This window comes from Pelobates fuscus, chromosome 7 (assembly GCF_036172605.1).
Source record: "Pelobates fuscus isolate aPelFus1 chromosome 7, aPelFus1.pri, whole genome shotgun sequence".
In the NCBI taxonomy this organism is placed as follows: domain Eukaryota; kingdom Metazoa; phylum Chordata; class Amphibia; order Anura; family Pelobatidae; genus Pelobates; species Pelobates fuscus.
Genome location: NC_086323.1, coordinates 118,354,365 through 118,378,192, shown reverse-complemented (window position 1 = coordinate 118,378,192; position 23,828 = coordinate 118,354,365). Strand labels below are relative to the sequence as shown.

The window sequence follows — 23,828 nt, the reverse complement described above, 5'->3', positions numbered from 1 at the left end:
GCATCTGTATTAGCTGAGCGATAGGGGGCAGGATAGGGGCTGAGGAAGCCCAATTCTTTATCAGAACATTAAAAATCTCACCAATGTTTATTACATGCACACAAAGTTCCTTAGGTTTCCCCTTTATATCAAGTTATCAAGTTCAAGTAAAATACCAAAAAACATTAAAGGTCATCTTGTTGAACACATAAGTTATTTAATATTACAACATCCATTTAAAGGCACTCTAGTAAGAAATGTATTTGCTGTAGTGCTTATGGTGCCAAGAGTGTACTTTTGAAAAATGTTTGACTTCTTATCTGGGTTCTGCCTGGCATCATTGCCTGCCTCTCTATAGCTGGAAGTTCTCTGCTCTGAGTTCTTTTCTGAGCATGAGATATGAAGTTCTAAATTAAACACACTGTGCAATAGGGAAAGCAAAACAATATTTTGCTCTTTTTCAGGAAGTGTATAATGAGGCTGTATGAGTCTCAGTCCATGGATGTTTGGCTAGGACTGCACATTGATTTAATTAATGTGTGCAAATTTAAACTTTCCCATAGGAAAGCAGTGAATCAATGTTTTCCTTTCAGAGCTTGCATATCACGTGATTTAGTTTTACTAGTCAGTACAGCAGAAGACATAAAATAAGAGGACATAAAATGACAAAATATACACTAAACACCAAATGTGAAAAATATGGAAAAAAGCTACTTAGCTTTCTTCCATTTCTCCTCTCCACGGCTGTTTTCGGTTTTTCAATTGCTGCCATGTGTTTTTTCGTGTTCTTAATCAATATCCGGCTTGCATACCACCGCCTCCTTCCGTGCGTTCCAATTTCAAATTAAGCTTTATTGTTCATGTAGGTCAGGGGTTCTCAACCCAGTCCTCAGGACCCCCTACCAGTCCAGGGTTTAGGATTACCTGGGTGTGTCTAAGGTGTTTAGAAAAAGGGGAAAAAAACACCTTAGGCTCTAAGGTGTTTTTTTTTTCTTTTTCTAAACACCTTAGACACACCCAGGTAATCCCTAAACCCTGGACTGGTAGGTGGTCCTTGAGGACAAGGTTGAGAACCCCTGATGTAGGTCATGAATTTACCAAAAATCACAGATTTATTTTTAACTCCTTAGTCTAGTGAAAATCGAAGTTGTCTTAGTGAACAGTTATCAGATATATATATATTTATTTTAGGCAAGGTTTTATCTTAGATATTTGGGTGAAAAATGTATGCACCATAGATTAAAGTGCTATGAATGTAAGCCCATTACTCATCACACACACTCATACTATATCTGCAACTATATAGGTTGCCCCACCTGACAAGCTCAAATTTACAAAATGACTGTCAATCACATATTTCTTCAAATGAGAACGTATGTGCCATGGGTCACTAGAAATATTAATCTAAAAAAAAATAATAAAAAGATATAATAAAAAAATATATAATTATAAAAATAAAGATAAAAATGTGAAAATATAAAAATGTAAAAGATTACAAAGCATATTTTAACTTGTCCAGTGGGGCATATCTACACACATATCTCCTGTAGGGTTCACAAAATAACAAACCAAATCGTTGTGTAAATTAAAGCCATTCGGCTCCAGTGTCTGCAATTTGTGGATGTAAAAGGTCTCACATTGGGACAAGGATCTCAGTCTGTCCCCTCCTCTCCTATTTGAACCAATCTTTTTGATATACATCATGAACTATACACACCAGTTCATTGGGGTCAAACATTGGACAGGAGTTGCAGTGCATAGGAACCGAATGGGACTCAAGACTCTTTCTGATATTATTGGTGTGCTCCAGAGAGGAGGGGACAGACTGAGATCCTTAACTCTTAATGGTAGATAATTAAGCACTGAGACTGCAGGGGCATGGTCTTAACAACAAAACTGCTTCATTAAGCTAAAGTTTTGTTTGTTTAATACCTATTGTATCCCTTTATGGGGGGTCAGGTAGTGTGAACAGTGCACTGGCAATTGTCAACTCTCATTTAAGTGTGATGTTATGGATGTGTGATTAAAGAAACTCTAATCCCAAAATGTATGCGGCGGTGAGGTATTGAGGTAATGGTACTGGGGTTAGGAACTAGCATTATGTACACAGGTATTTTATACAGGTTTTCACGGCTAAAAATATAAGCAAGTAATGGATATACCCCCAACAATTGATGTTGCTTGTTTAATAGTATTATTACTTTGGCAAACAATCAGTTGGAAGATGAAAATAAAGAGTGGACGGTACATGATAATATCCACTGAATATATAAATCTATTCATCCCACGCCCTAATACATGGAATACAGGTTTCCACACTGCTACAATATAGGAATCTTGGAAGCATTAACAGTCTTGTTTATTTAAAAAAAAAAAAAATCGCCAACGTTCCTAGCAACAAGGTATTTTTTATAATGTGGTCTCAATGTAGTTACTGGATCTCTTAGTATAAGATGAGATAAATGTATTATTTTTTTTGTTTTCCCTGATAAATAAATTGACATATCTGTAATGAATACAATTGTTGTACAGCAACTTTAGAATTTAATTGTATTTTATCACATTGAGCAAATATGATGCTAAATAAACAATTTACACATTTTACAAAAACAGCTGCAAACAATTGCAATTAAAAGAAGTTAGTTTCAATAATACATTCTAAACAAGAATGTTTTAATAGATTATTTTATGTGTAGTACAGGTGTTCATACACTTTACAAATGAAAATAAAAAAATATACAATAATATATGTCTAGAGAAGAAAAGAGAAAAGAGTGTTTCAACAATCGTGCGCCTTACTAAATCACAGATAGTGGTTAATGTTCCGTGTATCGCAACCAATTAACTGAATCGTGGTCTATGTTGTTTCATGGAATAACTGTGGGTGATGACTACTCTAGTAGTTGTCTCAAAATAAGAAAAAAAATATTTTCAAAATCAGAGGGCTGCACAGCATGCAGTGCAATTAGAAGGCCATGCTTTTTATTTGGTCCGAGACACGAAGATTTAAACAGATAATATTACAATGTTTCGGTCATAGGCTTAATTATGGTTAAGGCTACAGACAAAATATTGTTATGCTATCTGGTTAAATAGCCTTCCGATTGCACTGCACCCCATGTAGCCCTCTGATATATTTCTTATTTTGATGTCTTACTTAGGAAAAGATGCTCGGGAGGATGTGGTATGTGAATGCTTTGGGTATGGTGGCTTAGCGAGCCCCATTGCCTGTGTGCAGGCTCAAATTACGTTTATTGTGACTACTCTAGTTCTAGTAACTGAGATTAAAAGAACCTTCAACAAATATAAAAACATGATCTCCTTGTTTCAATGTAACCAGCATTGAAAATTGTAGTAAGTTTACCTTTTCATACTTTACAATCTTGAATTTTTAATTCCACATTTACATTATGAACAGAAATACTAAACATAATATATCATATTGCACACAGAGTTATAATTTATTTGGTCTTTCACGATCCTGTTCCATAAATGTCCAGGTCCCCGTTGCGAGTCACATGCAGTTCCCAGGGGAAGTAGTTCCCAGCACGGGTTTTCCTTTTTCCCTGTGTGATGAGGAGGTCCATGTCACTGTTGTCCATTAGGCGAATGAGTTCTCCCTCATTGTCCTGCATGTTCAGAACCACATCAACCTCAGGAAATTCATTTCTGTAATACAAATGAGGGTAACTGTGTGAAAATTATAAGGTATTCTTTAACGACATATGAATTTCAAAATACCACCAATGACATCAATTTGCTACATAAATTCTACCCTTGTATCCAGTGAATTCACTGTTTGCTAGATCAAACTCAAGAAAATCTCCCCATTAAGTGAAAATATTCAAGGTCAAAGGTTGCTGAATACCTCAATGGGTTTTCTTGGCAAACTTAAAGTAATACCAGCAACCATTTTTATTTGATGGTAAATCTGATACCATCTTAGTCATTTCTGAAAAACCCTTCAAATTTTAATGCCAAGGTACGGCAGTGTTGACTAATATCGGAACTGACAGCATTCTGTTTGGATGCCCATACTCACCTTATTAAATCTAGAAGTTCTTTATAAGATGGACATTTCCTCACATCTTCCTCAACAGATATGTCCCTGTGAAAGACAAAGTATTGATCAGTGTTGATGGTGTTTCATTTATTTAGAATTAGGGAATATGATTAATTTTAGGGATGCCATTCACCTTGGGCCTGAAATTGTGAGGGAGACTTCTGTCTATTGTTTCCAATTGTGCCAGTCTAATTTTAATATTATTGTAATTATTGTTAGTTTGAGGATTGATAGATTTTTTTATTTAAAAGAAAAGAATTAATAATAAAATGGTACATCAAGGTTCATTCAACACATTTGTCTGTCTGCCTATTTTTTGGTCTGCCTGTCTGTCTACCTTTGTTGCATTCATATTATTATAAATATGAACATAAATCAAGACCGCTTTTTAAAGGTTCTATTCCTGCACATTACATATATGTAATAAATATATAACCCATGATAGAAATTTTTTTTTTCATATTCTATAACAGACACCTGAGATTCTCTATTTTAAGGTATTTCATTGTTGCTCGTTTCATGTGGTGCCTTTCTCAACAAGAAAGACTATGTGAGCTGAAACTTTGCTGTGGTATGGTAAATTAATGACAAAAAAAATTAAATCCTAGTTTCTGGTCATCTCTATGCCATTAATATTAGAGTTTGGCGGTCCCAGACTGTCCAGGCTGATTGACATGTGTGTTCTCTTATATGTATACTTCGTTAAACTCAGCTTAGATAACAATTTCCTTTTAAACAGTTTCATTGTTTTGGCTTTTTCCACTGGGGTGTAAATGATATCTTCCCCAATAAAATTATTCATCAAATACTTATTATTCATACTTCCTGTTTCCTGTGGGTAATAGTCATTTTAAACTGAAGAATAAACCGCAATATTTATTTTATGGGCTATTTACCTCTACATATAAAATCAGTTAAATATAATTTTATTACAAAGCAAAATGAGATGTATTGTTTTATACGTGCAAAAATAGCACTCAAGGTTAAATGTGACGGGAAATATATATTGATGATTTGAGTGATAGTTATTTATACAGAATATTGTAACTGTACTGGTGAAAAGGCTAGATGGAGTAAACACTTCACGGTTAGAGAATGCAACCACTTGGTCATTTATTTTGTATGTTTTCTACTTAATTTAAAGTCTGGAATAGTGCTCACTTTTTATGTATATTACATTTTACCTGATGTGGCAGATATCATCATCATGAAAATAACATCGCAGCAGGCTGGCTGAAATCTGTTCCTCCGGGAGGTCTTTGATTATCCTCACAAATGAATGTGGAAAGATACCTGTCCGGTCACCGACTGTTCCCTAGCAACCATACGAAAAAAATCACAAGCGTTGTAACAACCAATAAACAAATGTATGCACCATCTGCCTTTAGAATACGGATACTATTCTCCGCTGTCCCTTGTACATCAGGATCATACGGAATGAAGGAGTTTAATATGTGGCCCGTCTAATTTGCTGCATCCCACCACAAACTGACAGGCACAGGAAAACATAAGAAATCAAATTTCCTGTTGACAGAACTGGCTCTAACGACGATTCTGAAACTGAATTCTAAATGGATATTTTACAGCAGGGCTAAGTCAAAGACATAGAATAAATTATTTTTGTTTTACATCTCATAGTGTTGTCTATCGAACTGTTGTGACGTGCAGTTAATATTAAAGTAAAATATGATGTGTAAGAACATAACAAGAGGGAGAAACATTAAAATGTTATGGTGACAGACCAGTATTTGCTCTCTCTCACCTCCAACCAGTCTTTGTTGATTCGACTCAGAAGATAAATCACGTCTCCACTCTTAAAGGACAGCTCAGGTGCAGCGTTGCCCTTAAAATCAAAGAGTGCCTATAGAAAGAGAAATGTATATGGGAATAATAAGTGTGTCATCTGTACAGAGATTGGGTGAATGTGTATAAGGGGTTGTGTGTATAAGAGAGAGATTAGATGTCTCCATACGTGTAATGTGACTGTATGAGATAGAGATTGAATGTGTTCGCATAAGGGACAACATGTTTGTACCATAGAGATATAGGGTATCTGTGGATGAGGGACAGTGTGTATAGGAGAGATCATGTTTCTTTGTATAAGTGACAGTGTGGATATAGGCGCACCCTTGTATTCCCATAAGGTGGTCTAAGGTGGCTGTCCAAGGCCCAGGGCTCGGAAAGGTGTTAATATGGCACAGTGGTGGTGTGATGATCACTTGCATGGCCAGCCTTATGAATGTGTAACTTGTGCAATTGCATAGGGATTGCAAAATGCACACACAGGCAGGGGACAGCAATGAGCTGGTTGGAGATTTCAAAGAACTCTCCAACCATCCTACTGACAGAGTAGGCTGTGTTCCCTTTACATGAATCACTGTTCCTCTAACATGTTTGAAATCTCAGCACTCGCCAAAATGCTCTTTGTTGCCCTGTTTAGACTCCGGGATTTGATATTGTGCCAACTCCTTGCCCCTTCCTCTCATTGCATTTTAACCAGGGACACTATATTTAATGTGTTGAACAAAAAGAAGAAAGAACAGTACTGTCTGATGGCCTATTTGGGAGATAAAAATGTATTAAAAGCTAATTTTTATCTCCCAAATAAGCCATAGGACAATATTGTTCTTTCTTCTTTTTGTTTCTCATTTATTTCTGAGGGTTATCCCCTATCACAACTGTCCTGAGTATTCACTAAATTGCTTCAAATTCGCTCAGTCTTTAATGCGTGGAAGCTGAACAGGAGAGCTAAAAGCCTTTGTGAGCAGAGACAACATGGTCATGGTACAAGAGTAGGCAGTATGGAGGGGAGGAAGGACGGTAGGGTGGTAGACACTATGGGGATGCATAATATCGGAGAAACACTATGGGATGGGGGAGACACAATGGAGGAAACACTTTGGGGGAGTGGGGGAAGAGGGAGAATGGGTGAGATTCTATGAGGGAGAGGAAGAGACAGAATTGTGGAGTATTGAGAGAGAGGAGAAAACAGTACGGGTAAGAAGGAGAGACAGAACATGGACAGATGAACGTAGAGGAAATTAAATGATTAAATGTGGTTGATGTAGCCGGTACACAGACATAAAAAATATTGCAGTGACTCAACTGTTCCATCAGATCTAGTTTTTTACATCAACAAAAGTCCTATATGTTCCAGCTTTTGATGCACAGAAATTATGACAAAGTATTTTAGAAAAGCTTACCTCTGCCCTTGATCTGTCCATATCAGAACAGACATGTTGAGTATTCTGCTTTCTAAGAGATATGAAACAAACTATATTAATAGAAACGTTTGCTGCTAAACAGAAATATACTGAATTACTCAGTGCAGATGATATGAATCGTGGTTTCCCTGATGCTCCACTGTGGAGCACCAAGATTCCAAAACAACTGGTTTACCAAAGGTTACCCATCATTGAGTATATAGGGGAAAGCAAAGTAAATATAACAATATTATATGGGGTTTGTTACATTATACAGAAAGTTATTTTTTGACTCCATTCACATTTTGCAATGTTCACACATGGGCATGCATTTAGGAATTTTATTTACAAAGCACTGTGTGCGCCACAATTTCTATAATGTACCAACAATGAAAAAATAAACCTTGTAGAAACATTACTTATAAATCCTGTAATAACCCAGGTCTCGGCATGTCCCGAGGGGTGCTCTAAAGGTAGATCTCTAGATGTTGTAGAACTACAATTCCCATGATGCTTTGCATGTCTTTAGAATAACAAAGCATCATGGAATCGTAATTCTACAACATCTGAGGACCTACCTTTTTGGCACCCTGCTTTAAAATATAACATGCCTGACCGGTCATTGATCTTGGCATTAAACTGGTATGTAACCATCTTAGAAAAATAGGTTTGCTATTGTAAATAGGTTTGCTTTTATATACACATCAAAAACATATCTAGCAGCGTGAACTAGACATCAGGAGCAGAGAATGATCTCTGTTAGGTGACCTGAAAAAATTGCACAGATCCACCATATGTTATAGGACTAGTTAGTTGCAACAATCATTTTGTATAGGGGCGCATAGTTCATCTTCATATTATATGTCAGCAAAGATCTGGCACCGTGTAGGAGTTATTCTTTTGTGGTAAGAACCTTGTGAGAAATGCAATAAAGTACCTAAGAGAATATTAAATAAATTTATGGACAGAATCTTTTATTTAGCTGCAAAGGTTTATATTTGGAGCATTCAGTAGAAACCTTTCACCTGTCGATATAATGATTGCTCAATATGTATGACTATGGTTGCATTGTTAAACTATTGCCTTGATAACTATAGTTGTCTTTTCTTTTGTTTTTGTTTGGAGAGAAAGATTTGGGATCTAGTAAATGAAAAGATGAAGTCTTACATTTTCCGCGTTTGGGGGCGCAACCTGCGCAGGCCACGTGGGATCCGCTCACTGTCAAATACTGTTTGGCAGAAAAATACCCTCAAATCTTCATCTAATAGGAGCCAAACAGGGGAATTCAGCAGACCCTACACAAGATAAATACATGTATCATTAACAGAGGTGCACTAGAAAGGCAGGTATTGGAGAGAGATATTAACAAGTAATATAGCCATTTAATGTCATCAGTGTGTGTGGTTATATATATATATATATAACTGTTATATATAGCTGTTATAGTCTGCTGATTTAAATAGACTAGTGAGACCTACAATTATTTTGGGGTTCCTAAGAGTTCCCATTCTCGTTAATAACCCCATAAGATTTAAATCAGTAGCCATTGCCACATTAACCTCTTCACTATGTTCTTACTAAAAGAAACATCAGAAACAGGATAAAATAGATAGGCAACGTGATCAAGAATTAGAAAAAAGTAAGCTGAATTATAACAACTATAAAGGACAGGTAAAAATGATAGAAAAACGTAAATCAACAAGATTATCCATTCATTATTAAGTAAATTTCTATCAATTGCCCATTTTGACTTTCACCTTGTCTATATATTTGCAAAAAATATATATTTTTTTATTTATTGCATCAATAAACTACGCAAACAATTTCAAAAACAATTTGTCACTTTAAACTCTGACTATCTTTTGCTTACCAAAGTGTAAAAATAGATTGTAACATTGCAAATAATTACTATCTCCTAGTTGGTCAGCCTAGGTGCAGCTATTTGAAAGCATCAACTCACACTCCTTACAATCAACTGGTGTGTTTGGCAAGTTGACTGTTGGCAGGTAACATTGTCTCAGCTACTGGAGGTTTACACAGGTGAACTACTTGGGTAGGGTTACCATTTACGTTGACATCCATATTGTGGTTAATTAATTTGATACTTCTGTACGTGATCCAATGGTTGATGATTCTGTAAGTTGTAGTTCTTCTGTACACCTCCCAGAATCATTGCTGTACGCTGTGCTCGCACGATAAGCTCTGCAGTGCTATAGACATTTAATTGACTCTCATGTTACTTCCAGATCTGAGCACAGACTCAATGTGAGCATTTTTTTGTTCCCATTATTGCTTTTCCATAGTTTTAATGCATTATGTATGGATTGCATTTAGAAAATGAAAAAAAACAAAGGTTGTGGGGTTAGGGTTAAATAAGATATAGTATCAGCACTTGGGGTTAGGTTTTAGGAGAAATTGAGGCATGCGTTTGGGGCAATTAGTGATTTTAATTATGATAAAGGCGTATCTGCACCCTCATTCCCAGCCAGATACAGCTTGTCTGAGAGTTGCTATACTTATAGTCTATGGCTTTTCCTGTGTTCATGAGTGTTACATTTTCTACCCAATAGTCTGTATCTCCTCCTGTGTTTATGGGTGTTACACTGTTCTACTCAATATTCTAAGGATATGGTGGATACAGCATAGGGTACACCGATGTACCCCACTCTGTGACGATGTGTACCACTGTAAACAGTGCAATAATGGAGCAGCATTCTTTTGAATTTGCATTACTATAATGACACTCCAAATGTAAGTTGACATTATTAAAGCAAATATTTAAAATAGTACATGAACTCTGTTTCCTGTAAGGTGTGTGCATGCGCACGCACACCTATTTTGCATTTAGCGCACATAACGAAATTATGAGCAAGCGCAGGCTGTGGGCCTCTGCGGATGTGTCAGGACTCAGGAGCAGGACTTGTGCTCCTTTACACGCACTGCGCAGCTTTGTGAATCTCAGCCATGCTCTATTTATTGACATCTCGCGTGAGTGCAGTCGAGAATCACAGTACTGCGTGACATGTGTAAGGAAGCCCAGTGCAGATTTAGCAATGGACAGCCTGACTGAGTGCAGTCTGCATAATAAAATGGAGGCAATGCGGCATGGATGTGGGCATTATAAAATGAAATAAATATAAATGTAGGCAATGTTTAGACAATGTGGCATGGGGGCATAATATAGCTTGCTATCCTATGTGTGTTATATTAAAACATGGAAATATAATTGTATTATACAAATAAAAATGTGAGAAGGCACATAAAACAATGAGAATGCCAGGTTGAAAACCTTATAAGGCACTACTAAAGTTTAAACCAACACAATATTCAAATATATAAGAGATGCACAAAAATGACAGGCAGCACATAGTAACGTGGCTTGCATAACGAGCTATACAAAAAGCATACAATTAAATCATAAGCCAACTACAGAGTAATAACCTACTTCTAATGAGATAAAATTGTCTTGTGAAAATGTAAACCTGAACATTGTTTCAAATATTCAGTTTGCACATCCTTTTCTGATAGAAAAATAATTTGCACAACAGCATATTTCTGCACAAACTACGAAAAATTAGAAGGAATATTGTACACAAATTATATTCCTAGCCATAAAGCAATCTGTTTTTCTCTCTTTTAGAAACCTTTGCCTCTAATAAAGAAACATGCATTGATAAATATGTTTACCCTAGTGTACAGTGAGCAAATATTGTCTTTCCAGTGCAAGTTGAAACCTTATGCAGAATGTCTGGCTTGGTTATTTGTGGTCACAAGCGCCAGCTACTGGTGGGATTCAAAATTACATGTCATTGTTTTTTTCTGTAAATCCTTTTACATAAAAATGAAACATTTCTACTACTCAGTTTGTATTATAAATCTTATAATACAGAAAATGACACAATACTAGATAACATTTCTATGTAAGTATACCTTATACCTTGATATACTTGAAGCAAGTTACGTCTAACAGTTGGTGAAAACTGACATTTATTCTTCACTTGATGTGAAAAAGGAATAAAATACATAAAAATACATATGCATGTATCCAAACACAAAATTGAGGAATTAAAAGCTAAATTGCATAACCAAAGCCAAAATAGCCACAATAAGCATGTATTATTATTATTACTGGTATTTATATAGCGCCAGCATATTCCTTAGCAAATTACAATATTACCAAAGAGGGAGATTTAACAATAAATTTGACAATTACAAAAAATTACAGGAACAATAGGTTGAAGAGGACCCTGCTCAAATGAGCTTACAGTCTATAGGAGGTGGGGCGTAAAACACAACAGGACAAGAGATAGCAATCAAATAAGGTGGGAGTGAAGCAGAGCTGGAGGAGAGAATAGAGTGTTACCCTTTAGGAGAGAGCAAGAGATAGGTATGTGAGTTAGCGGTTACTCTGGGAGGCCGTAAGCTTTCCTAAAGAGATGGGTTTTGAGGCACTTTTTAAACGATTGAAGACTAGGGGAGACCCTGATGTTGAAAAGAAAAGGAGCTACCCGCGAGAAGTCCTGCAAGCGTGAGTTGGCCGAACAGGGGCGAGCAGCAGACAGGAGTAGGTCATGGGCAGAGCGGAGAGACCGAGAAGGGGCATACCTGCAAGTCAGTGAAGAAATATAGCAGGGGCTAGAATCGGTCAGTGCTTTATAGGTGTGTATTAGTGCCTTGAATTGACTCCTGTAGGATACAGGAAGCCAATGTAAGGACTGAACGAGGGGAGAGGTGTGAGAGGAGTGACAGGAGAGGAAAATCAGTCTAGCTGCAGCATTGTATATAAATTAAAGTAGTTCTGCCACTGTCTGAGGTCTTTGCACAATTTGGGATGTGGTGGCCATGGAGCACAGGGGAAGGTAGATTTAACTTTATCCTACTTTACCTGAATCTGTACCTCGCGTGTGCCGCCATCCTCTGTCGTCAGCTTCTTTTCAGCTTCTGACGTTTCAGCTGCAAGGAGCCATCGTCAACACTACACTATACTTGTGCGTGCGTGGCCCCCTGGATCCTCCATAGAAACATATTTTTTCCCTTATAGCCATAACTAGGGACAGCTGAGGGAAATGACAAGCTCGACAAAAGGTAACGCTCCCCTTTGTCAAGCTTTGTCAAGCTCAGGAACAAAACTGAGACAAAGTAGTTCCTCAGTGTATTTTTTTGACTGGATTGGAATTTAAGTGAAATTAAAACACAGTCAATGTTAGGATTTCATGAAGATTTTATTTTTACAAAATACTCCTGTTGAAGGGGTGACAGAACCGAATTAAAGTGGTTGTGTTTTATATAAAATTTGCTATTTGTTTTTCAGTTTACCACAGGTCCTCAAACATTTCATAATCTCAGCCCACTAATAGATATTTCTGTAGCTAGTGACTGAACCCAATCTATTTAGTAGTTTATTGTTTAACAAAAGAATTGTGGTGAATTATAAAGTACATTTTCTATATTAGGAAAAGAGCCAAGCTGGCTATTATATGGTACATTGATGTTGGGAGTCAGACTGCAATGGCCGCTAATCAGGATTGGTCATTTAGCTAGTATGTGCAATTATAGCCGTGGGCGTCCCAAGATACAAAAATATCTATTAGTGGGCTGAGATTGTGAAATGCTTTGAGAAGGAAGCAACAGAGTGGTTAAGTAAAATTAGCACCGAGTAGTGGCTTTTGGATTTAAAATGGGATTTTTCTAGATAAAAGCTAACATGAGGAATTTCTGAGCAAAACATAAAGCCTCTAGCAGCATTACCTTCATATATGCATTGAGAAGTGGAATGCGAGCCTCTGCAATTTCATTCTTACTCCCGACATAGATCTTTGCTGTAGGTAAAAGTCAATAATCAGATTTAGAACACGTTCCGAGAAACCACAAATTCAATTACATCTGAGCTAAACTAAAACACAATATGCACACATATAATCCAAAAAATACTTTAAAACTACATAAATCTTGAAGTACCGTATACTTCCTAATTGAACATTTTAAGGACAAATATTGATCTTTGCTGTAATTACAGTTGTATCCTACTTATATATGGTGAATTTTTGACCCCCTTACAAAAGGTGAATTTTCTGATTATTGAGTCTTGGAAGTCCTACTGCCATTCATTGAGAAATATACTTTTTTTTGGGAATAGACCTCTTAAAGATCAAATTGCTAAGAAGTCATAGGACACCACCAGTCTTTAAGGGGTTGATTATTATAAACTATAGGTTATCATTCAGAAAAAAATAACGAAAGGTAAATGTCCCTCTAGTGCAGTGGGTACCAATGGGAACTTGGTTCCTATACAATATGTGCAGAGGTAACCAAGTTCCCACAATTCTTACTGTGATAAGATGAGCACTACCAACAATGCAAGGACATTCATACAGAGCACTGGACATTTTAAATACTCTGTATCTAAGGATGTGCCTCTAACGTCACAGAAAGCGGAGACGGGCTTGCACATTAACAAGCAGCCCCTACCCCAAGCTAAAATATTAAATCTTTCTATAAAAGTCAAATGTTTTGAAGAGATTTTAATTGCTGTAATTTTAATATTTGACTGATAAACTCCCCTCACTACACTTCAATTAGTCCAAAAAACAGTGACAGGAGATGGGGGTATGCTGTATCCTGTAGGAAACAATCCATGATAGGGGTTTAATATATTAATATTTTATGATTTCATAAGTAAAATGTTTACTTGCTTGATAATATCCTTTGCATTCTCATATACATAGTTATATAGCAGAAAGGACACATGCGTCCATCAAGTTCAGCCTTTTTCATGTGTGATTTTTGCTGTTGAACCAAAAGAAGGCAAAAAACCCAGTCTGAAGCGCTTCCAACTGTGCAACAAACTCAGGGGCGTATTAGCCGCGAGGCAAACAAGGCATTTGCCTTGGGCGGCATTTTCCAGGGGGCGGCAAAAAAAGCCACCCCCAAATGCCCAGGGCAAATGTCTTGTTAGCCTTGCGGCTAACAGACATGCCGGCGGGCTGCTGGGCGGGCGGGCGGGCGGCCGGCGAGGGAGCACTTCCCCTGAGCTGTCTGCTCAGCTCCCTCGCGCGTCGCAGAGTGAGGCTGGGAGCCGGAATATGACGTCATATTCCGGCTCCCAGCCTCACTCTGAGGCGCGCGAGGGAGCTGAGCAGACAGCTCAGGGGTAGTGCTCCCTCGCCAGCCGCAGAGTGAGGCTGGGAGGCGGAGCCGGAATATGACGTCATATTCCGGCTCCCAGCCTCACTCTGAGGCGCGCGAGGGAGCTGAGCAGACAGCTCAGGGGTAGTGCTCCCTCGCCAGCCGGCCGGCCGCCCGCCCGCCCGATCGCCCAGCAGCCACTGGACCACCAGGGAGGAAGAGACACCCCCCTCCCCAGCATTCCCAAAGGTGGGGGGGGGGGGGGGTTAAATAATAAAAAAAAATGTGTTAAAAAAAAAATGTGTTACAAATAAATTTAAAAAAAACGTGTTAAAAAAAATGTGTTAAAAATAAATAAATTACAAATGTGTTAAAAAAAATAAAAAAAGTGTTAAAAAAAATTTAAAAAAATGTGTTACAAATAAAAAAAAAAAAAACGTGTTAATGTGGGTGGGTGAGTGTGTGTCTGTGTCTGTTAGTGTGTGTCTGTGTCTGTTAGTGTGTGTCTGTGTCTGTTAGTGTGTGTGTCAGTGTTTGTGTCTGTTAGTGTGTGTGTGTGTCTGTTAGTGTGTGTGTGTCAGTGTGTGTGTGTGTCAGTGTGTGTGTCTGTTAGTGTTTGTGTCTGTTAGTGTGTGTGTGTGTCTGTGTGTGTGTGTCTGTTAGTGTGTGTGTGTCTGTTAGTGTTTGTGTCTGTTAGTGTGTGTCTGTTAGTGTGTGTGTGTGTCTGTTAGTGTGTGTGTCTGTGTCTGTTAGTGTGTGACTGTGTGTGTCTGTTAGTGTGTGTTTGCCTGTGAGTGTGTGTGTATGTCAGTGAGTGTGTGTGTCTGCTAGTTTGTGTCTGCTAGTGAGTGAGTGTGTGTCTGTTAGTGAGTGTGTCTGTTAGTGTGTGTGAGTGTGTCTGTTAGCGAGTGTGTGTGTGTGTGTGTATTTAGAATGCGGAGCGGGGGAAAGGTTGGGTGGGGGTGGCGCGGGGGGAGGGGGGGGGCACCTGAGTTTTGTCCTGCCTAGGGCAGCACAAAACCAGGATACACCACTGAACAAACTATGAAAAAATTCCTTCTTGATCCCAAAATGGCAGTCAGATATTTCCTTGGATCAAGAAGCTATTACCCCACTAATTAAAATGTAAATCCTTGTATAGTGTGTTTGCAAATATTTATCCAACTGTTATTTAAACATGACCTCTTGGTCCTATGTATAGTCCTGTTTATGCAGGCCCGTCGCTAGCGGGCAGGCAAACCAAGCAATTGCTTGGGGCCCCGAGCAGAGCCGGTGCTTCCTATAAGGCTGCAGCCGCCTGAGCGCTCTATAGAGAGCGCTCAGATGGCTGCAGCACTCCTCTCTCGTCACCTCCCCTTCCCTGTAGCGTGGCCGAGCTCCTCTTCCTCCTGGCTCTCAGTCCGGCCGGGTACCGCGCGGTACAGGAGATTCAGTTTCCTGTTCCCGGCCGGATTGACAGGAAGTGCACACTTCCTTTCAGTCCGGCCGGTAACAGGAAACTGAATCTCCTGTACTGCGCGGTACCCGGCCGGACTGACAGCCAGGAGGAAGAGGAGCTCGGCCACGCTACAGGGAAGTGGAGGTAACTGAGAAGAATATGGGGGGGGGGGAGTAGTAAAAAGAACAGAGGGAGTGGGGGGGTAAAAAAACATAGGGGGGGAGTAAAAAAACATAGGGAGGGGGGAGTAAAAAAAACATAGGATGGGGGAGAGGGGGAGTAAAAAAACATTGGGGGAGTAAAAAAACATGGAGAGGGGGGGTAAAAAACATGGGGGTAAGTAAAAAAACATAGGGAGGGGGAGTAAAAAAACATGGGGGGTAAAAAAAAAAACATAGTGAGGGGGAGGGAGGAGTAAAAAAAAGCATAGGGAGGGGGAGTAAAAAACCATGGGGAGGGGGGAGTAAAAAAACTCCCACTACCCTTAACCCTGCAAGTGTAATTATTGCAGTTTTTTTAAAACTGCAATAATTACCTTACAGGGTTAAGTCCTCCCCTAGTGGCTGTCTATTAGACAGCCACTAGAGGGAACTTCCTGCTCTATAGCACAGGTTTTCTGTGCTAGAGCGTCGCTGGGCGTCCTCACGCTGTGTGAGGACCTCCAGCGTCGCTCTATTCCCCATAGGGAAGCATTGAAATTCATTTTCAATGCTTTCCTATGGGGTACGCTAATGCGCATGCGCGGCATTGCCGCGCATGCGCATTAGGTCTCCTCGGCCGGCGGGCGAGATCAGTCTCGCCCACCGGCCGACGTAAGCAGAAGGAGGAGCGGCGGGGGAGGAGGAAGCAGCGACGTGGGACCTGTCGCTGCCTCTGGTAAGTCACTGAAGGGGTTTTCACCCCTTCAGTAACTGGGGATTGGGGGTGGGAGGGAGAGGGACCATACAGTGCCAGGAAAATGGATCGTTTTCCTGGCACTGGAGTTTCCCTTTAAATAGTTGAAAATGTTAACATTTTATGCACATTATATGCAACAGCAGTATTTGCACTGTAAACCTTTTTTTATTTATATAAAGTGTGGGTGAACTTAAACTGTATGGCTATGCTGTGGTTCCTGTAGGCTTTGCGTGCGTGTGGGGGGGAGGGGGTTCGCAGAGCCTCTATGTCCATTTTGCTTGGGGCCCCCAAATTCCTTCAAACGGCCCTGTGTTTATGAATAGATTTTCAGATAATGGTTTTTATACAAAAAAAAAATGGCTATTTTTATCTTTAACCCCTTAAGGACCAAACTTCTGGAATAAAAGGGAATCATGACATGTCACACATGTCATGTGTCCTTAAGGGGTTAAGGATATATATATATTTTATATGCTCCTTTACCCACACCATACGTACAGGCTGGTGTGGAAAAATATAGAGCAACATAGTTATGCAAAGAGAAAGCGTAGAGTCCTAGTTTGTTTAGGGAGAAAGAATTACAAGGAACAGCCTAGCCTGTACTTTGAACATCCTGCCTAACATTGAGCACGATTGAAAGGCCAATGTAAAGAGAATATTAATTTTATGGCAAGACAGGAGGCTTCATATTTGCTTTATCTTTCTTTACTGAACCTCCCAGCAGCAAAGGAACAGTTAACAGTAATGTAAAAAGTTCAACCAATCAGATTGTATAACAGTATTATATGATGTCATTAAACTCCTCCCATATCCTCTTTCTTTGCTGCTTGCCTCCCAGGTGAGTCTGTTCCAATTACATAGCTCTTAATTTCTAACCATTATACTATATTCTAAACCTACAACTACCTTATTACTACTGTTTTTAAGGTCTTAACTATTCTCAAACCATTTAATGTGCCTGTTATCCTTTATTAAACACTTGCACTCAACATATAACACTTATCCGAATGTATTGTTTTTTCCCCTTTAAAATGAGCGGGGTTAACCCGAGTATTTCGTTGCTTGCGGCCGCGGTCTCTTCCGAGTGACCGCGGCTCTACTTTCAACTCTTTTATTATTACCGCGGACTCCATTTCCCAAGAGTCCGCGGCTCAATTCCGTGGCTATTTTCCACGCCCTTCGGGTTTCCCGCCCTTTCGCGGCTATTTTCTGACGCGCTTCCTCCTGCCCTTTCTTCTGGCGGCGGCCATTTTAAACCACGGTTTTGTATAAAAAGGACACAGATCGCTTGTCCCAACGTTGGATTTGGTAAGTACCCTTACCTGATCGCTAATCAACAATTTAAAGTGCCCACTTTGTATACTGAATTCTCATGTGTTTCATTAACAGGCTATATCTGCTGTATTCTCCATTTCTATTAATAAAGAAGGCCTTATGGGTGAACCCCACCTTTTTATCAGCTCAAAATTGTTACTCATTTTATGTTTATTGTGGGTGACCCCCACCTTATTCTTTTATTATTCAATCTCTAATAGTGATGTCGCGAACACAAAATTTTCAGTTCGCGAACGGCGGACGTGAACTTTCGCGAACCGGCGAACCGGGCGAACCGACCATTGAACCGACCATTGACTTCAATGGGCAGGCGAATTTTAAAACCCACAGGGACTCTTTCTGGCCACAATAGTGATGGAAAAGTTGTTTCAAGGGGACTAACACCTGGACTGTGGCATGCCGGAGGGGAATCCATGGCAAAACTCCCATGGAAAATTACACAGTTGATGCAGAGTCTGGTTTTAATCCATAAAGGGCATAAATCACCTAACATTCCTAAATCACAATGGATATGGATTGACACCTGACATATGACATATTGACACCTTGACATATGGATTGACACATGTCCTCAGAGACCCTGATACACACTGACACAGAGCAGAATAGGGACTGTTCCCCCTACATAGGGTCACTTGGCAGATATGGATTGACACCTATCCTAATGATCCCTGATACACACTGACACAGAGCAGAATAGGGACTGTTCCCCCTACATAGGGTCACTTGGCAGATATGGATTGACACCTATTCTAATGATCCCTGATACACACTGACACAGAGCAGAATAGGGACTGTTCCCCCTACATTGGGTCACTTGGCAGATATGGATTGACACCTGTCCTCAGGGACCCTGATACACACTGACACAGAGCAGAAAAGGGACTGTTCCCCCTACATAGGGTCACTTGGCAGATATGGATTGACACCTATCCTAATGATCCCTGATACATACTGACACAGAGCAGAATAGGGACTGTTCCCCCTACATAGGGTCACTTGGCAGATATGGATTGACACCTGTCCTCAGAGACCCTGATACACACTGACACAGAGCAGAATAGGGACTGTTCCCCTTACATAGGGTCATTTGGCAGATATGGATTGACACCTGTCCTCAGAGACCCTGATACACACTGACACAGAGCAGAATAAGGACTGTTCCCCCTACATAGGGTCACTTGGCAGAAATGGATTGACACCTGTCCTCAGGGACCCTGATACACACTGACACAGAGCAGAATAGGGACTGTTCCCCCTACATAGGGTCACTTGGCAGATATGGATTGACACCTATCCTAATGATCCCTGATACACATTGACACAGAGCAGAATAGGGACTGTACCCCCTACATAGGGTCACTTGGCAGATATGGATTGACACCTATCCTAATGATCCCTGATACACACTGACACAGAGCAAAATAGGGACTGTTCCCCCTACATAGGGTCACTTGGCAGATATGGATTGACACCTGTCCTCAGAGACCCTGATACACACTGACACAGAGCAGAATAGGGACTGTTCCCCTTACATAGGGTCATTTGGCAGATATGGATTGACACCTGTCCTCAGAGACCCTGATACACACTGACACAGAGCAGAATAAGGACTGTTCCCCCTACATAGGGTCACTTGGCAGATATGGATTGACACCTGTCCTCAGGGACCCTGATACACACTGACACAGAGCAGAATAGGGACTGTTCCCCCTACATAGGGTCACTTGGCAGATATGGATTGACACCTATCCTAATGATCCCTGATACACATTGACACAGAGCAGAATAGGGACTGTACCCCCTACATAGGGTCACTTGGCAGATATGGATTGACACCTATCCTAATGATCCCTGATACACACTGACACAGAGCAAAATAGGGACTGTTCCCCCTACATAGGGTCACTTGGCAGATATGGATTGACACCTATCCTAATGATCCCTGATACACACTGACACAGAGCAGAATAGGGACTGTTCCCCCTACATAGGGTCACTTGGCAGATATGGATTGACACCTATCCTAATGATCCCTGATACACACTGACACAGAGCAGAATAGGGACTGTTCCCCTTACATAGGGTCACTTGGCAGATATGGATTGACACCTGTCCTCAGGGACCCTGATACACACTGACACAGAGCAGAATAGGGACTGTTCCTCCTACATAGGGTCACCATTTTTAGCCCAAGGCAGCTCATCTCATCAGGCCTTTTTTAGTCGAATGTATCGCCCACTGTCAGTCCCTTCGGCATCCATCCCTCATTCATCTTAATAAAGGTGAGGTAATCTAGACTTTTTTGACCTAGGCGACTTCTCTTCTCAGTGACAATACCTCCTGCTGCACTGAAGGTCCTTTCTGACAGGACACTTGAAGCGGGGCAGGCCAGAAGTTCTATCGCAAATTGGGATAGCTCAGGCCACAGGTCAAGCCTGCACACCCATTAGTCAAGGGGTTCATCGCTCCTCAGAGTGTCGATATCTGCAGTTAAGGCGAGGTAGTCTGCTACCGGTCGGTCGAGTCGTTCTCTGAGGGTGGATCCCGAAGGGCTGTGGCGATGCGTAGGACTTAAAAAGCTCTGCATGTCCTCCATCAACAACACGTCTTTAAAGCGTCCTGTCCTTGCCGGCATGGTCGTGGAAGGAGGAGGATTACTTTCACCTCTTCCCCTGTTAGATTCCCGTTGTGCTGTGACATCACCCTTATACGCTGTGTAAAGCATACTTTTTAATTTATTTTGCAAATGCTGCATCCTTTCCGACTTGTTGTAATTTGGTAACATTTCAGCCACTTTCTGCTTATACCGGGGGTCTAGTTGCGTGGACACCCAGTACAGGTCGTTCTCTTTCAGCCTTTTTATACGAGGGTCCCTCAACAGGCATGACAGCATGAAAGACCCCATTTGCACAAGGTTGGATGCCGAGCTACTCATTTCCCATTCCTCCTCCTCAGTGATCTCAATGAAGGTATGTTCTTCCCCCCCAGCCACGTACAACACCACGGGTACCAGATAGGTGACAACGAGTACCCTGGGATGCCTGTTGTGGTTGGTCTTCCTCCTCCTCCTCAAAGCCACATTCCTCCTCTGACTCCTCTTCCTCACAATCCTCTTTCAGCAAGGGATGCTGATAAGGCTGTTTCTGGTGGTGATGGTGACCACAACTCTTTCTCTTCCTCTTCACGCTCATCTACGGCTGATCCAGCACTCTTCGCAGGGCACGCTCCAGGAAGAAAACAAATGGTATGATTTCGCTGATGGTGCCTTCGGTGCGACTGACTAGGTTTGTCACCTCCTCAAAAGGACGCATGAGCCTACAGGCATTGCGCATGAGCGTCCAGTAACGTGGCAAAAAAATTCCCAGCTCCCCAGAGGCTGTCCTAGCACCCCGGTCATACAAATATTCATTAACGGCTTTTTCTTGTTGGAGCAGGCGGTCGAACATTAGGAGTGTTGAATTCCAACGTGTCGGGCTGTCGCAAAGCAAGCGCCTCACTGGCATGTTGTTTCGCCGCTGGATATCTGCAAAGTGCGCCATGGCTGTGTAGGAATGCCTGAAATGGCCACATACCTTCCTGGCCTGCTTCAGGACGTCCTGTAAGCCTGTGTACTTATGCACAAAGCATTGTACGATCAGATTACACACATGTGCCATGCACGGCACATGTGTCAACTTGCCCAACTTCAATGCCGCCAACAAATTTGTTCTGTTGTCACAAACCACTTTGCCGATATCCAGTTGCTGCGGAGTCAGCCACTTTTCCACCTGTGCGTTCAGGGCGGACAGGAGTGCTTGTCCGGTGTGACTCTCTGCTTTCAAGCAAGTCAAACCCAAGACGGTGTGACACTGCCGTATCCGGGATGTGGAATAGTACCTGGGGAGCTGGGGGGGTGCCATTGATGTGGAGCAAGATGCAGCAGCAGAAGAGGACTCAGCCGAGGAGGTTATGGAAGAGGATGGAGTAGGAGGAGTAGAGGAGGTGGCAGCAGGCCTGCCTGCAAGTCGTGGCGGTGTAACCAACTTCTCTGCAGAGCCACGCATTCCATGCTTGGCAGCCGTCAGCAGGTTTACCCAATGCGCAGTGTAGGTGATATACCTGCCCTGATCATGCTTTGCAGACCAAGTATCAGTGGTCAGATGGACCCTTGCCCCAACACTGTGTGCCAGACATGCCATTACTTCCTTTTGCACAATCGAGTACAGGTTGGGGATTGCCTTTTGTGCAAAGACATTTTGTCTGGGTACCTTCCACTGCGGTATCCCAATAGCCACAAATTTTTTGAACGCCTCTTGTATGGTAAAAGCTGGCAGGCTAATAGTTCTGACAAGCCAGCTGTCAGACGCTGGGCAAGGGGGTGACTTTCTGACATTGGCTCAAACATGTCCTTGACAGACACCTGACTGTGGGCAGATAAGCGGGAACTGCTCAAGGCGAGAGACGGAGTGGCGGATGGTTGAGGGGGGGCAAGGAGGACAGCAGTGGTTGACGTGGCTGAAGATGCTGGACCAGGAGGAGGATGGCGGCTTTGAGTTTGTGTGCTGCTTGTACTCATGTGTTGATCCCATAGGCGTTTGTGATGTGCGATCATGTGCCTACGCAAAGCAGTTGTACCTAGGTGGGTGTTGGACTTCCCACGACTCAGTTTCTTTTGGCACAGGTTGCAAATGGCATCACTGTTGTCAGAGGCAGACACACAAAAAAATGCCACACTGCTGAGCTCTGCAATGACGGCATTCTGGTGGTGGACACAGCATGCGTTGATTGGCGTGCTGTAGGGCTGACTCCGGGTGCCGATGCATGCTGTCTGACTGTGCCACTAGCTCTTTTCGACGACCTCCCCTGCTTCCAACTCGTCTCCTCTTCTCTGTCTCCCCATCTGAACTTTCGCCCTGTTCTTCTTCTTGTCGAGCGGGCACCCACGTGACGCATCCATGGACGCATCGTCATCATCAACCGCTTCACTTGTATCTGACAACTCAGCAAAGGAAGCAGCAGCGGGTACAACATCATCATCATCATCATCACACCATACGTCCATGTGTGTAATGCTGCCTGCCTGAGACATATCCCTGTTATCTACATCCTCTGGCAATAATGGTTGCGCATCACTCATTTCTTCAAACGTATGTGTAAATAACTCCTCTGACATACCAAGTGAAGCGGCTGTGATGCTAGTGTTGGTGGTGGCGGCAGGTGGGTGAGTGGTATCTTGAGAGGTGCCCAAAGCTAAGCTGGAGGAGGATGGTGCGTCAAGGTTCCGAGCGGAAGCTGTAGAAGATTGGGTGTCCTGTGTTAGCCAGTCAACTATGTCCTCAGAACTTTTCAAGTTCAGGGTACGTGGCCTCTGAAAACTGGGCATTATTCTAGGGCAAAAGGGAATCACAGCACCACGACCACGATGGCCCCTGCGGGGTGGCCTGCCTCTGCCTGTCATTTTTTTTTGGATTAGTGGTACTATGCGTGCAAGCTACTGTGAGACCAGATATGAGTGGCAATGTGCACTGGCAGAGGTTGGCAGAGTACACGCTGTAGGCCTGACACCCGCTTGAAGACAACTAACTGCTATTCAATCTATAACAGTGGAAAAGGTTTTTTGGTTTTAAATGCACGCTATAGTGACACCAGATATGAGTGGCAATGTGCACTTGCAGAGGTTGGCAGAGTACACGCTGAAGGCCTGACACCCGCTTGAAGGACACTGACTGCTATTAGCTTACAGTGAATAACTTTTTTTCTTTTTAAAGGCACGCTATTGTGACACCAGATATGAGTGGCAAAGTGC

General features: G+C 41.6%; 2 protein-coding genes across 2 annotated transcripts in view; one reads left to right on the top strand and one right to left on the bottom strand.

Moving 5' to 3' along the window:
• Nucleotides 1–6,824, top strand: part of LOC134568153 (thiosulfate sulfurtransferase-like) — a 142,509-nt gene extending 135,685 nt beyond the window's left edge. Inside the window, exon 3 of the mRNA XM_063426503.1 lies at nucleotides 6,811–6,824. The gene's annotated coding sequence lies outside the window, so the exon portion shown is untranslated. The remainder of the gene's footprint in view (nucleotides 1–6,810) is intronic.
• NCF4 (neutrophil cytosolic factor 4) overlaps nucleotides 2,632–23,828 on the bottom strand; it is a 42,602-nt gene continuing 21,405 nt past the window's right edge. Inside the window, exons 5-11 of the mRNA XM_063426502.1 lie at nucleotides 12,994–13,064; nucleotides 8,413–8,540; nucleotides 7,246–7,297; nucleotides 5,805–5,903; nucleotides 5,227–5,357; nucleotides 4,022–4,087; nucleotides 2,632–3,648 (exon numbers count right to left, since the gene is read on the bottom strand). Of these exons, the coding sequence (XP_063282572.1) occupies nucleotides 3,453–3,648; nucleotides 4,022–4,087; nucleotides 5,227–5,357; nucleotides 5,805–5,903; nucleotides 7,246–7,297; nucleotides 8,413–8,540; nucleotides 12,994–13,064 (743 nt within the window). The 3' untranslated portion in view covers nucleotides 2,632–3,452. The remainder of the gene's footprint in view (nucleotides 3,649–4,021; nucleotides 4,088–5,226; nucleotides 5,358–5,804; nucleotides 5,904–7,245; nucleotides 7,298–8,412; nucleotides 8,541–12,993; nucleotides 13,065–23,828) is intronic.